The sequence below is a fragment of the Nothobranchius furzeri genome, chromosome 1, assembly GCF_043380555.1.
Source record: "Nothobranchius furzeri strain GRZ-AD chromosome 1, NfurGRZ-RIMD1, whole genome shotgun sequence".
Taxonomy (NCBI): Eukaryota; Metazoa; Chordata; class Actinopteri; order Cyprinodontiformes; family Nothobranchiidae; genus Nothobranchius; species Nothobranchius furzeri.
In genome coordinates this window covers 91,148,539-91,164,343 of record NC_091741.1, presented here as the reverse complement: position 1 = coordinate 91,164,343, position 15,805 = coordinate 91,148,539, and the positions used below count along the sequence as shown (strand labels likewise).

General features: G+C 40.2%; 1 protein-coding gene across 1 annotated transcript; it reads left to right on the top strand.

The window, feature by feature from the left end:
• The first annotated feature begins 4,312 nt into the window (after positions 1 to 4,312).
• Positions 4,313 to 5,479, top strand: LOC107382079 (uncharacterized). The gene is made up of 4 exons (XM_015954069.3): positions 4,313 to 4,373; positions 4,451 to 4,500; positions 4,585 to 4,836; positions 4,910 to 5,479. Exons 1-4 carry the CDS (start codon positions 4,348 to 4,350, stop codon positions 5,374 to 5,376), a joined length of 795 nt encoding a protein of 264 aa, XP_015809555.3. The 5' UTR covers positions 4,313 to 4,347; the 3' UTR covers positions 5,377 to 5,479.
• The last annotated feature ends 10,326 nt before the right edge of the window (positions 5,480 to 15,805 follow it).

The window sequence follows — 15,805 nt, the reverse complement described above, 5'->3', positions numbered from 1 at the left end:
TTCCTCCCCTTAAGCCCGGCAGCTTTGTTGACAACTTGACAAGTCAGGGGCAGGGGTTATACAGCAAAACCTTTATATCGATGAGCAAACCCTGCTCAGCGTTCTTGTAAGTCACTCAACATCACATTAGGGTAAGACAACAACAGCAGCACACCGTTAATATTTCAAGGTTATAGTTCAGACGAGAGAGGAAAATGTTACCGTACTGACATGCTAATGCTAACTCCGCTAGCATGTTTAAATGCCGCAAACAATAATGAAAAGCCGCGCCATAGTTAAATGGTCGGAAAACTCCCCTGAAGTGACGTGATTAACGAGCCAGCCAGTTCATTGAGTGACTTAGTGCCACCAACTTGAGGGTACAGTAATGAGTCTGCACAAACAGAACCTGCTCTGCGCTTGTGTGCAGGAGCTGCAGCCCTCTCTGTGGGCTCAACTCTGTCTCTGCGATGCAAATCTCTCCCTTCTTTCAACAAGTAGCCTCTCCGTCAGCCAATCAGACAGCTCTCCATTATGCAATCAAAGCATGTCCAGGAAATACTGCCTTACAGAAAAACACCCATTTAACAGCTTATTGAACTGCTTTCTGCTGCTGGTTAGCTACCAGTCACCATTCACTGCCTGCAAAATACTTTGTTGTAATTCATGTGTCATGATTAGGGTGACCATATTTGACTTCCAGAAAAGACACATTGCCCATTCCTAAAACTGTTAAATTGCACTATTTTCAGTTAAAGAGGACTTTTAATTTCAACATATAAAGTGTTTCTTCTCTGTTTGGTTAGACATAAATGAGCCCTTGATGTGTAAAAGGAAGTGAACAGTGGAAATGTCCCAGGAAAAGAGGAGGGTTAATCAACCTAATTAAATATAATTATATAAAGTCCTCTTTATCTGAAAAAAGTGCAATTTTCCTGGCAGTATTTCCTGGACATGCTTTGATTGCATAATGGAGAGCTGTCTGATTGGCTGACGGAGAGGCTACATTGCTTTGTAAATTGCAAATTGAGCAACAACAGGGAGATTTGTGCAGGCAGAGACGGAGTTGAGCATGCAGAGACAGGGCCGCATATGACTGCAGAGCAGGTTGTGCTCTTGCAGATTGATCACTGCACGCTCCAGTTGGTGGCACAAAAATCACTCCACACTAAAAACCTGAATCAGAATATGGCCGAATGTGTATATTATTGACCATTTTTCTATATTATATATTTTTTCTATAATATATATATTATATTATAGGTACATATATGTATCTATAATATAGTAAACAGCCAGTTTTATGATGTCACATATATTCAAAAGCTACATAAAAACATATATTAAAACCTATGTGTTTATATGAATTCTTTCCATGTGGGTTGTCAATTGCTTAATATTTCCTATGTTTACCTATGGGAAAGAAAGGAGATATTGTACTCATCTAACTTTAACATAAATTTTGGCAGCTTAATGTGACGTTATGGAAAATGCCATCATCATGAGCAACCAAACATAGGCTATATTAGGCTAACAGTTGTCCATATTCTGTACCATCTATCCACCAATGGCTGTTTCAGTTATTGTGAGTGAAAACTAAATGGCTTAGTAGCATTTTTTTTTGGCATTAGAAATTGAAAATGTTTTTCAATGTGTTGGCTAGATGGATATACGAAGATTTTTTTAAGAGAGTGAGTGAGGAACAGGAGAGAGATCAGGTGGTTGATGCTGAGGAGATCTGCATGGTCAAGGTCAGTGATCTACAGCGAAAACACGGGCGAGCGCACCGTTATGAGCATTTACCTGAGCACAAAGTTCCCAAGCAAAATTGAACAGTTTTCTAATTAGGAGTGAACAGGTAAGAGAACCTGAGAAAAAAAACTATAATTATCATGTGACCTGCAACCTTATGTCAAGTTGTATCTGTATAGTTGACTTTCTGTATTATAAGTTCTACTACTTGCTGGATATTTTCATATATACTGTTATTTTGTCTTGTAATAGTTAATTATATACTCCTTTATTCCATATCATAGCAGTATTATTCATATATTAAAACTGTCAAATGCACACTCATTTGGCAGAATAAAAGTTTTACAATTATTCATTTGTTCTTTATTGCCATATTTCAGTAACAGTTATAATTAAACACGTTGTAATTAAACAAATTAAATAAATGACTACAACATTTCCCCCTGTTAAGTGCAGTAGACTGAAATGAATAGCTTTATTTGGAAATATAACATATCAAATTTTTAATGGACTTACATAAAATCTTTCTTCAACATAGACCCCACTAATTAACTGATTAAGTGTTATTTTTTATAAAAAGAAGAGAGAAAATGCACAAAAGTAGGAAAGGAAAAGAAAGTGATAAAATAATAGGTTTTGTTAGATTTTCTTCAGATAATGAATTAATTGACAAAGTTTTTGCAGGGTGTGACAAAAAACGTTCGAGGTCAAGCTCCTGGGGCTAAGCCCCCCCTATATCTCAATCCTAATGACGTCCATGTTTCACACACACGTTTTGGAAAGACAGCAGCAGTTTTGTTAATATATTCTTGTTTCTTAACACCTAAATGTGTTCTTTATAATTGTCATTTGTTAATAAAACACCATATTATCTTTGTTTTGTAAAAAATGTGAAACTGCATAAAACCAACATCGAACTGACAAAAAATAGAACAGTTCTTACATGTGAAGCCACATCTGTTTATATTAATGTGGAGTTCATCTGTATATTTCCTTAGTTGTTATCTAAATACATTCTGTGACTCTAAATATTGCTTGGTGTCTTTCAATAAAGTTCTTATATTTTATTTTGCCCCATTTCATCTTTCATATATATATATATATATATATATATATATATATATATATATATATATATATATATATAATGTTTATATAGTGAAGGAGTTCAAGTATCTCTGGGTCTTGTCTATATATATAATTTAAAATTCTCATGTGTGTTTTTGTTTATGAGTATATACCTACAACAATACATAAGATACAGCTGCTAGTAATAAAATTAAAACATCATGACAAAATTCATTTGTTTCAGTAATTCCATTCAAAAAGTGAAACTTGTAAATTAGATTCATTTACTACATACAAACTGATATATTTCAAATATTTATTTCTTTAATTTTGATGATTATAACTGACATCTAAAAAAGTCCCAAATTCAATATCTAGGAAAATTAGATTATCAGTTAAGACCAATGCAATAAATAAATAAATAAATAAATAAATAAATAAATAAATAAATAAATAAATAAAAAGAAATGCTGGCCAACTGAAAAGTGTGAGCATGTACAGCACTCAATATTTACTTGGGGCTCTTTAGTTTGGATTACTGCAGCAATGTGGTGAGTGGATCAGTCTGTAGCACTATACTAGAGCCCATGTAGCTCTGATGGTGGGCTTCAGCTCTTCTAAATTGTTGGGTCAGGTGTATTGCCTTTTCACAATACTCCATAGATTTTCTCTGGGATTAAGTTCAGGCCAGTTGAGTAAATGTTTCAAAGTTGTTTGCTAAGTGCTTTTAGGATAAAATGTTGCTAAGTTGTCAACACTGTGAGGAAGGTGCGTTTGATTAGCAACTCTGAGCAGCACAGGAGGTAGGAACAAATATTTGGCTTGTTTTGTTTTTATTTTCAAAACCCAGATCGTAATTGTGTTTAAAACACACAAGGTTCATTATTCTGTGTAATTCCTTTTTCAGATATTTTACATTTAAGCTGTAATGAAGTCCAAAATGTCCTACAAATTCTCCCCAGAGAAGAAAACATTTGTAACATCGGCAAATAACACAAATCTTAATGCTTTGGGAACCTCACTTAAATCATTGGTTTCAGTTTGAAAAGTATGTATACAGTTTAAAAGAGAATACAAATATTATTTGTGAACAGAAGACTTGGTTAAAGCCACAGTCAAACTGTGTCATGTAGGACAAAAAGAGCAGAAAAGTAAGGAAATGAGAACTTAGATGATGGAACAAACCATGAATTGAGACCGTCTAAACTTGTTCTCCTGTGATTTACCTAAGAAGACTTATTACCTGTGCCTATTAAACTACTCTCAAGGAACAAAGTGTTTCTTTCAAAGTTTAAATTGAAATCCTATGATTTATCATGATGACCAAAAAAGTCCAACGTCAGAATTAAAGAGTTAAAAGTGTCTCATGTCCCATCATTTAGTTGGCTTCTTTTATTGTTATTAATAACAAGGACATTGATTTGCTGTGTATGAGAAGACAAGCATGTTTGTTGTCAGCAGCTGCATGTTGTTAACTCGTTAAGGTCTGACTGATCAGACCTTTATAAACCCTCACCTGTGTCTTGTTTGTCACTGCTGTGTTTAACCATGTGGACTGCAGGGTTTATTTTGGGGTATGGGTAATGTTTCTGCATTAGTTATTGATGTCAGGGTAATAAAATGACTTAATTTGTTTTTTGTTTTTTATCAGGTTCTCCTTGTGTGTGCTGATTCTGGATGTGCATGGCATACCAACAAAAGGTATGGTTTTATCACCACATTCTAACAATGAACCTGTAAACTTTTTGTTTGTTCTTTTACAAGGTTTTTGTTGTTTGTTCTCAGGCTCCAAATCTCATGGCCAGAGCAGTAGTCACCCAGGTGAAGGAGGTGATGTTGGTTCTCACCCGGGATCAGTCGCTGGCCACTATGCCCCCATGTACAGTGCTTCTAGAGATGTCTCCAGGGCAGGGCAAATGGTTGGACCAGCTCAAGCAGCATACCCAGTTGGTGCTGGTGCTGTTCCTCTGGTATATCTACCAGCAGGATATGATGCTGGCTCTGCTCGGGCTGGAGGTCCTGGGTCCAGTCTACCAGGTATGAAGTGTATTAGATTGCCAAATGCTGTTCAGTGAATACTGTTATCTTTTGAATCCCCAATTCTCTCCAGAAACCAAGTGGACCGTTGCTCCTAATATCTTTGAGGAAGGCTTGGCCAACACCCAGACCCTTGACTCCAGCATGCTTCTCCCTCAAAACCCTGCACCATCAGGACCAGTCCTCCAGTCTGGGGAGACGTCTAATGCTATGAAGGAAGCTGAACTTGGGAACTACCAGCGTGAAACAGAAAAATTTGGCTACCCAGGTGCCAGCATGGGGCCTGGACAAGGACTTCCTAGTTACCCTATTCCTTACGTTGGTGGAGTCTTCTGGGGTAGCCCTTATCTCTACCCAGCCTCTCCGTACTTTGACTACAGGCTCCTGTATGGCTTGTACCCTCCTGGCACCTACACCACCTTCAGCAAGAACCAAGAGAAGGGCAAGGACTACTACCAGAGCATCCACTACCTGAAAGAGCATGCTCCTGAAACTACCCCTCCTGGGCAGCAGAAGAAAATCTTCCCACAGAGCGCATGAAGTCTTACAATGGGTCAAGAAATTGTATCTACAAGTATTGTAAGCTGCATAACCATCACATTGTGGTATGAAATATTGCTCTAATAAAATCTTGCAAAAGCAACTTTGACTGGTAAATGGACGCAGTTATAGATCAAACAACTGATCTGCCTTCATATTTTAAGTGTTCCACACTGAGTGTGTGGCAAGGTGGTGAAACGAGGGCCCAGGTGGTATTTAATCCCCAGACTCCAGGGTGAGTAAAGCGTGCTAACCAGTGGCCAACTGGCCAGGGTACATAAACACTTGGGATATAGTGACAGGATGCTCACTGTATTCCCCCCCTTTCCACAAGCATGTGCCTGTGCACTCGCACAGTGTCATATGCTTAAAATCAGGGGCAGCAGTAGCTCAGGTGGTAGAGCGGGTTGCCTCATGATTGGAGGGTCATGGGTTCGATTCCAGCTCCCGCCAGGGGTATCCTGCTGTTGTGTCCTTGGACAAGACACTTCACCCAACTTGCCTGTGGTGGTCAGAGGGGCCGATGGCGCCAAATGGCAGCCTCGCCTCTGTCAGACCTCCCCAGGGCGGCTGTGGCTACAAGTAGCTTACCATCACTAGCAGTGTGAGTGTGTGTGAAAGCGTCTTTGGGTGTCTAGAATAGCGCTATATAAGTTCAATGCATTAAATCCATGGGTCTACTTGACCGTACATGGATCCTGCCAGCACCAAAGGTGGAGAAACAAAAATGAAATGTAGATGAAGATTTTAAAGTTAAATGTGAAATTCTAAGTGAACTGGACACACATTCCTCTGCTTAACTTTAGCTTCACTAGTGCATAACTGTAGTAAAATGTGTTTGACAAAGTTGAAGGTTTATCCTGTTCATCCTCCACATCAGCTGATCCATGGGTCTGACAGCTGTGCAACACAGAGCCAGAGATTAAAAGATTAAAGTTTTGTCACTTTCTCAGTCATACAAGTACAACTTGGAGTGAAATGTAACCCTAAGTCGCTCCATAGACTAACGGTTAAAAAAAATGTTCATTAAACAAACAGTACAAGTAATGGTGCAAATGTGTTCATGTATTCATACGCCCACTGTACTGTAATGTCATGGTCTTCTGCTGTCTAGCCTTGTTGGAGTGTGGTTGTGTGTAGACCAGGTGGATCTGTACATTAGTTGGACTCCAGGGTATTAGTCTTTCCACTTGAGCACCATCATTGGAGAGAACTTTCAGTCACATTTCATTACTAAATAGGACAATGAGCTGAAACAGTTGAGGGAAATTTGTTGAAACTAAATCACAGGAGATGGCCAGAAAGTTTGGAAGCCTGTGCACATGTTTGCCAAAAGATTTGTGCGATAGAGATTTTTATTTAACACATTTTTTATTGTATATCACAGACCGTCAATTTTGAAGTCAAGCAGGATGGCTCACTACAGTGCTTACAGGCGAGCAATTTTCAAGTGCTTTGGGAGTTACAGGTAGCTGGCGAGCGACGTGTTGGAGACCCCTGTTCCAGATAGCAAGAAACAGTTGTAAAAATCTTTCTTATAGATATTATAGAATGCAACTGCTTTATAGAACATATAAATGTCAGTTTGTTACTAAGTACTTTTATGTGATAACTGAGTTAATCACTTGGTCACTGGCACCTTAAAATTATGTTGTGCCTTCAACAGTCTGCCCTTAATGTAGTGTAATGTACTTTTATTTGGTAAACAAATAAGCTGCAACCTTGGCTAGGAGTCCAATGCAAAATATATTGATCTTAAAACATATTTTTTCTAGTAAGAAAAAGCCAGTAATGCCACATTGTTTCAAACAGTGTTGTTTTTATTAATGATAACCATGGCGTGTTTATTTTGTCGACGCCCCCTTTTCTCATAACAAAAACGAGATGCTGACGAGCTAAAAATAGCTCTTTGGTGAATAAAACACGACGAGACATGCGGGAGAGGACTAGATGAAAACTGCTCAAAATGCACATTTCTTCCTGTCTCACAGGAAGGGTGGATCCAGAAAATGATTTTCGGAGTGGCATTTTCTAGGGTGGTGACACACACACACACACACACACACACACACACACACACACACACACACACACACACACACACACACACACACACACACACACACACACACACACACACACACACACACACACACACACACACAAGGTGAATGTAATTGCACTGTGTGCAAAGAAATATTTCACTGCAACAAGATACTGTAGTTTGATTTTATTGTTCTGTTACGTATCCAAGGGGTGAATTTTCACCACACAAGATTAACTTTCATTTGCAGACATAAACCCACTATCTCTCTGGCCCCCAAATCCATAAATTTCTGCTCAGTGCTTGTTTGTAAACAAGAAGACATAACAAAATCACTCAAGGCCTCTTGCAGACTGCAGCATTCCTCACTCTGAATAAAGTGAACCTACTCGAAGTTCCTATGTGACTTTACAGTTATAAGTTATAAGTTATAATCATATGTGTTGAATGAACAAGATGTGTAAATCAAATGTTTCAAAAGTCTGCGCTTCAACCAACGATGGCTTTAAAATGAATATTGTTCCTGCAATGATCCATTTCAGATCTTATCTACACCAGATCAGTATGCGTTTAACAAGTTAATATCTACACTCATACACATTACAATAAGATACATATGAATGTTAATATTCACTTCACATAAGTGTTTTAAAACATTCTTATTCACAAAGTGTTAAAACATATGTATCTGAAGAAGTCGTTGCTTTCTGAGGGATGTTTGGTAAAACCCTCAGTGAGTTCAATAAAACAAGAATCACTTCCCGATTAATTCAGTTTCTAGCGGACTCGAACCGGCCAATATGGGAACAAGCATTTTTGAAACCATCTCTTTTGACATCCAGTCAAAAGCCTCTTTGTACGCTGCAAGCTGATACAGCCAAACGGCTCTTTTAAGAGCCAAACAACAACCTTGGATGCAAACAAGCATTCCAGCTTACTGTTGTGACCTGGATATATCTCAAGACTAGACGGGTTGTATTGGAGCTAAACTATACGAGCTCCAGGTACCTTGAGGTTGATGTCCTCTTGACTCTGTGACTCCCTGGATATGAAAGGGGATCTCCACAAAAGGGTATTGTAGACTCTACAGATTGTGTCGGATGACTTTTATAAACAATCCTTAGCTCATCAAACAAACATCTAAGTTCTTTTACAAATTCACAAATTCTCTCAGATACAAAGAATGGTTTTGCTAAAACATCTAGCTTCCATTACAATATTTCACACATCACATTAAATCACTCCATATCCATTACATCACATATCATTATTCATATCTGTCATTAGTTTAGGAAAAATAATTAAATTCATTTTTATAAACCTGACTCTGTCTGAATTATTACGAAGTGTGTTTGTGGTCCCTAAAAAAGCAAAGAACTCTAGAATCTTCTGATTAAACATTCAAAGATCAATCAGGTTGATATTTCATATTTGTATGGAATCATCACATCTTATTGGTCAAAATCATAAGTAATATGTTTCTTGACAATCATTGTCATTGTGTGCAGAGAAAAGTGTAAAAATGAAAAGAAACAACGTGTGCTGATTATATGAAAATAGCTGGCAAGCCATGTTGATGCATGCGCTGTGTGAGTGGTTCTGATGCTGTTGGGTCGCAGCACTGTTACAACAGTGCAGTACCCTATAAGGGATGAGCTAAATATGAAACATGTTAGATATTTGTGCGACTGCACGATTGATGATTGGAGGCTGGTCGTGAGGTGTTAATCGCCTCTCGTTAACCCCCTGTACAAGTCGCAAAACTCACCCCTGCTCGGGGGTTTTGTGTAAATATATCTGCAGGGCTTTAGGCCCAGGGCAGAGTTTTATACCTCAGACCAAACCACATTAATATTAATGTGTATTATTTACAGCAATCAGAAAATTCAGTAATGTTCACAGACATCCAAACCTTAGAAATGAAATAAAATCAATATTAAAATAAAAAAAGATTAAAAATTTTTATTCATTAAAAGTTTAGTTATATGTTAATATTTTTTGTATACTTATATGGATATTGTCCAGCTGAAGCATCTGAAGACAACATCTGCTTATTTCTAACAGAGCTGAGCGGTGGGAGAAAATATTCAGGCTTATTTAATCTTATCTTCCATCACCTTTGGGTTTAGTGCATTCACTCAATATTAATTATAACATTATACAGTAAATAACAGGTCACTACAGTCTGGTTTCTAGTAACAGAAGTTTGTTCGGTTAGAGTTTTCAGCAGCTCACCTGTTCCTGACAGGAGAAACCCTCTCATCAGCAGCTGGTGATCAACAGAATAACACAGGCCCGGAAAAAACAAAAACAAACACCGACCTCAAACCGGCCCACTGGGAATTTCCCCAGCTAGGTCCTGGTTCCGCCCGCTGTCCCCGTTAGACAGGAGCTGCTCATCACGTTAACTCTCATTGTGACACCAGATCTTGGCTAATGGAGCTCATTAGTGTGACTACATTCTACAAAGTTTTCATAAATAAACACCCAACTTAGATCTGTGGCTCGTATTAAACCAAACCAGATCAAGATTGTAATGATCGCACACGTTTATACCGCTTGGGCGATGCAGAGCGATGGAGAAACACGTTTCAACAGCGGAACCAATTGGAATACTGGCGTAACACCGGTGGAGAAAGGTGCGGGTTTCAATTAGCAACAGCAGAGTCAGGGGGAGTGGGCAAACACAACCAGAGAAACTCTGAGGGACTGGACTGATGGTACATTTTTTGAGCTTAACTGCAGGAAAAGTGTAGGTGTTTAACCTCCTCATTAAAAAATGTGTGGGTGTTAGAACACACACATTCCGCACCGGTGCGACACCCATGCCCCAGAGGGGTAGCAAGGCTTTCTTTTTCCTGCCACCCTTGTAGATCCGCCCCTGCTCACAATAACAAAAAGTAAAAGTAACTGCTCTCTGCAGCTGCCTGTGTCTCAACAGCAGCGGCTGCGTGCATTCTGCTCAGCGGACCAGCTTCAGCAGCTGAGTGAAGCTGGCTCCGGACCCACATCAGAAATCCAGCACTAACATAACACTAGCCACTCACTCTGCCGGTTAAAAAAGTACATAATTAAACAAGAAACGTGAAGTCGCCATCTCAATAAAACGGAAGGAGAAATTATTTGTGTGATATGCTTGCCAGCTACTAGATAGTGCCATCGAATAAGAGACATACTACAGAAGGAGAATTTAATACATCAGAAGAGCTTTTTCAGACAGGAAAATAAATCTGACAATCATCTGTGTACAGGTGAAACTTAACTTTATGCTTCCAAAAGAGCAGTCCAAACTTTAATAAATAAAGTAAGAAGAGCTTGGGTCCAAGGATAGAACCCTGCAGAACCCTCCCCTCCCCCCCAAAGGAGGGTAACTCTGTCCAAGGAGCAACCCCCTATACTAACAGAGATACTACTGTGCGTCAGATAGGATCTAACCCATTCCAGTGTAGTTCCTGTAATCCTGACCCACTTTTCAAGCCAGCCCAAAAGGAAGCTGTGGTCCACGTATCAAAAGCAGCTGACAAGTCAGGGAGAAGCAAAGTCACAGGATCTCTCTTATCAATAAAATTAAGAACCAATAAAAGAGTAGATTCTGTGCTATGAGCTGCTTTTAAACCAGACTGAAAAATCTCTAGGATCTCGTGTTGCAGGAATATCATTAGCTGGTTGTAAACCAGCTTTTCTAGTAGCTTATCAGTAAAAGGTAAACCGTGAGACAGGTCTAAAATTCACCCACTCCTGGGCCAAGTCTTGGTCTCTTCAGCAAATGGCTTATTGCCACAAGAGATTACAGAACCACTCCAGACACTAAGCTGCTGTTCACAACTTGTAGGACATATGAGCCTATGGCTGGAAACACATCCTTCAGCAACCACGCTGGCACAGCATCAAAAGGCGACCCAGTGGGTTTCAAACTAAGCACTGCCTTCTCCAGTTCCTTTAATGACACAGGTTGGAAGGCAGTAAAGACAGCAGAGGGATAAAAAGGCCATGTTTTATTCTAAATGGCTATAAAGAACAAAGGTGTAGTTCTAAATTTCGGACACTAGAGGGCAGCAACTTCCCATCTTCCTCTTTGGAGTGTTATTCTAGTTTAAGCCAGCAGAGGGCAGGAAATACCCATACTTTTAATGCCACAAGACGGTTTAGCTAGTTGGACTTGACTCTACTAACAACCAGCGTGTTTAAAACTGACACATAAACACAGTTTAATTTTGTTTTAGCTAATTAAATAAAGAAAATTGACTTTTTTATTAGCTGCCAACACACACAAACACAAAACCCCATAGGTTTTCATTTCAAATGCATTAAAAGAAATAGTTTTTATTCAGTAACACTTGCTCTTTTGTAAAATCCATTTTTCTTGTCTCCTCCTCGTCCTCCTCCTCCTCCTCCTCCTCAACATTAATATTACCAAAACGTCAACTAAAAGACTACATTTTTTAAAGCTTAACTAAAAAGGAGGATACACATTTTATTCTAATTGGATAAAAAACATAAAATTGTAGTTCTAGGTTTCAGACACTGGAGGGCAGCAACACCCCATCTTCCTATTTAGAGTTTTCTTCTACTTAAATACAGTTTTAATTTTGTTTTAGCTAAACAAAAACCAGCCAAAGCTATATCACCGATTCTGTTCATAACTTTTATGGACAAGATTTCTAGGCACAGCCAAGGTTATAGGGGACCTGTTTAGGTGGCCTAAGGATCAGGTCTGTCTGTGATTGTTGCAGATGATGTGGTCCTGTTGGCTTCATCAGACCGTGATCTCCAGCTTTCACTGGAGTAGTTCGCAGCTGAGTGTGAAGCAGATGGGATGGGTTTCTCTGAATCTGAGACCATGGTCTTGAATCGGGAAAGGGTAGAATTCTTTCTCCAAGTCAGAGACGAGGTCCTATCTCAAGATGTTTTCACAAGTGAGGGAAAGCTGGAGCATGAGATTGATAGGCAGATTGGTGCTGCATCTGCAGTGATGCGGGCGTTGTACCGGTCTGTTGTGGTGAAGAGAGAGCTGAGTCAGAAGGTGAAGCTCTCGATGAAGAAGAAGAAGAATAAAATATCTTTTCTATAGCGCCTCTCAAGACAAGAATCACGAGGCGCTTCACAAAAACAAAAAATGTAAAAATATAAAAAAGAATTTAGAAAATGATTAAACATATTTTTAAAATGAGCAAAAAATAGACAATTGTGATTAAAAATGTCAAGAAAGAGAGAGAGTGAATAGGAAAGAGGGAAATCTGTGGATCCTGAGGAAAGTGGAATAGGTGGGGAGAGCAGAACAAGAAGAAGGTGATGAAGGTCACACAAAAGCCAGCCTGAACAGGTAAGTTTTCAGCTGCTTTTAAAGGAGACCACTGAGTCCACGGATCTCAGGCTCAGGGGGAGAGAGCTCCAGAGTCTGGGAGCGACAGCAGCAAATGATCTGCCACCTTTCGTCTTTAGCCTGGTGCTGCACAACCAGTAGGCTTTGATCACTGGACCTCAGGGACCTGCTGGGGGTGTAGGGACTAAGAAGATCACCAATGTAAGATGGTGCTTGTCCATGTAAGACCCTGTAAGGCTCATTTTGAATATATTTTTAAACATTTTCTAAGTGCTTTATTTTTTGTTTTTGTTTTTGTGAAGCGCCTCGTGATTTTTATCTTGAGAGGCGCTATAGAAATGATATTTTCTTCTTTTTCTTCTATAGACCAGAACCATGATCTTGAAATGAACCCTGAAGGTGACTGGCAGCCAGTGAAGCTGGAGGAGAAGTGGGGTGATGTGGGTGTGTTTGGAGGACTTGGTCAGAAGCCGAGCACAGGCATTCTGAACCACCTGTAGACGGTTCAGGGAGGTTCTGCTCAGACACGTGAAAAGAGAGTTACAGTAGTCTAAGCGTGAGGAGATGAAGGTGTGGATAAGTGTCTCAAGTTCAGAGTGGGACAGAATGGGACTCAGCTTTGCGATGTTCCTGAGATGGAAGAGGGAAGAGCGAACAAGAGAACTGACATGAGAATCCAGGGTGAGAGCTGGGTCAAAGGTCACGCCAAGATTCCTGACGGAGGGTTTGATGTGAGAAGCAAGCTGACCAAGAGAGTCTCTGACTTTGGGAACCAGCTTGTCTGGGGCACAGATGAGGATCTCAGTCTTATCTTCATTCAGCTGTAGAAAGCTCCCAGCCATCCAGGTTTTAATAGAGTCTAAGCAGGTGTGTAACAGCTGCAGCTTAGACATCTCATGGGGCTTAAAGGAGATGTACAGCTGGATGTCATCTGCATGAAGATGGTAAGAGATTCCTTTAAAAGAGCTCAGGATGTGCTGAAGAGGAAACAGATAGGAGAAAGAGTTTTTGCCCCAGCACAGAACCTTGTGGGACACCATGGGTCAGGGAGGTGGTGGAGAACCAAAACATGGAGACGGCCACCATGAAGGAAAGCTCAGACAGTTAAGAAGAGAACCACTCCAGAGCAGATCCTGATAGGCCTACCCAGTCTCTCAGCCTCTCCAGTAGCAGGTGATGGTCAGCAGTGTGAAAGGCTGGAATCAGGTCCAGCAGGACCAGAACAGAACAATCTCCTGCATCACTGTTAGTCAGAAGGTCATTAGAGTCCCTAAGAAGAGCGGTTTCAGTGGAATGAGCTCTAAGAAAACCTGACTGGAAACAAGATGTTGTGAGTTTTTTCACCACAACCTTGTCCAAGATCTTGTAGATGAACCAAAGTTTAGAGATGGGTCTGAAGCTGCTTTAGAGAGATGGGACAAGACCAAGCACCCATAATTCGGGTATGGAAATGAAGCCAAACAGGAAGTAACAAAAATTGCAGTTCCACTCTCATCCACTGGGGGCTGGTGTCAGAAGCGAACAAATCCTCATTGACTTCCATGTTAAAAATACCAATTTCACAGCAGAAATAAACATGTTTACAGCCTGGTTCCAAAACATGTTTTAGGTTTAAATTATCTAGTTTACACTCATGACAACTCTGAGGGGGGTGAATTTTTTGTCACTCTTCTGTTTAAGTGTATTAAATGCCTGAAATTCTGAATAATTAATGAGCATCAGACCCATGTGACTGCAAAGCTAGCTCCGGGGAAAGGCCTCAGCCTGAGCCTCAGCCTCGCCTGAAAATTGTTCTGCGAACTTAGACCATTAGTTGTGCTGTTTGTGTGTTCTTTTTGGATATTATTTGTGGAATTGTTGGACAAGATGACTTGCTGTGGTATTAATTGCACTAATAGAGCATCCAAGGAGTCTCCACTTCATTTTTTTCCGGTAAGTAAAATTACATTGATGTATTTATGTAGATGATTTTAGGTCACTGCCGCTCTTGCACTAGCTGAGCTTAGATTTTAACATGTACTGTTTAACATGAAATTTAAATGTAATAGGGTAAAACCCAGTGCATGTAACATAACGCTGCATTTTTGAAAATGGGTTGAAATATAACATGATGGTGGAGCTGGGTTCCGACTATCGGTATGGACTCCCTCCCCTCAGCGGCAGCTCGGTGCATCTTTGATTGCAGCAGGCGCTTGTCTGCTGCTCGGCTGCCGGCTTGTGGAGCTCTCGGGAGACCTTTGTGTTCCACCCGGTTTTACCCAGCGGTCAGCCCGGCGTATCTCTGACCCAGAAGCTCCGGTGTCGTGCACAGTTAACTCTGGTTGTAGCTAGGTAGCTACCTCCGTTGGCTTAGCTCCCACCTCCGCGTTAGCTTTGGGTTAGCTTGTAGCATCGCTTCAGTTCGACGGGTGTCGTCATTTGATCCCAGCCTTACAGTCCCACCCTCAGCTCGACCTCTCTTCCCTTTTTGGAATTGTCTGGGCTTGACGGAACCTGTGACACGGTCAAAATGGCGGTGGTGGCCACCTCCCATTTTGGCACATAAACTTATAATTGGAGCCTATGGAAACAAATTGTCCAGTATATATGTTGATGGTCAAGACTTGTTTATTTTAAGAAGTGGGTGGATTACAGTGTTCTTAACTCATTCACTGTCAACCGTTTCCTGGTCAGAAAAGCCCCTGGCTGCCAGTGTTTTAGAGCGTTTTTACAGTTTTTTGAAGAGTCACAGAATATTGTGCTCTATGATGATGTAGATGCCAAAACTATCAAAAGAAAAGACTCACTTCTTAAATCAGGAAGAATCAGCGTGTTTCTAGTGTTATCCGTTCTTTCATAATGTATTGTTGAATTATGAGTGGCAGAAGCTTTTCCGGTTTGTGGCTTGCCTTTTTCACAGCAGCGGCCCAAAACTATCTCCTAATTCAATTTTCTGCTTTCTGATCAGGGGACGTGTGACATACGTGGATGAAGATCAGCTTTAGAAATGTACTGTTAATTCTCACGGTGCGAGGGCTGGTTCTGACGCCCGCCCCGTAAAAAATTGCAATTGATGATTTCGT

Coding starts and splice junctions, on each gene's coding strand:
- LOC107382079 (XM_015954069.3), top strand. CDS start 4,348: ATGTGGACTGCAGGGTTTATTTTGGG. Junction 4,374..4,450: donor ACTGCAGGGTTTATTTTGGG/GTATGGGTAATG, acceptor GTTTTTTATCAG/GTTCTCCTTGTGTGTGCTGA. Junction 4,837..4,909: donor TCCTGGGTCCAGTCTACCAG/GTATGAAGTGTA, acceptor AATTCTCTCCAG/AAACCAAGTGGACCGTTGCT.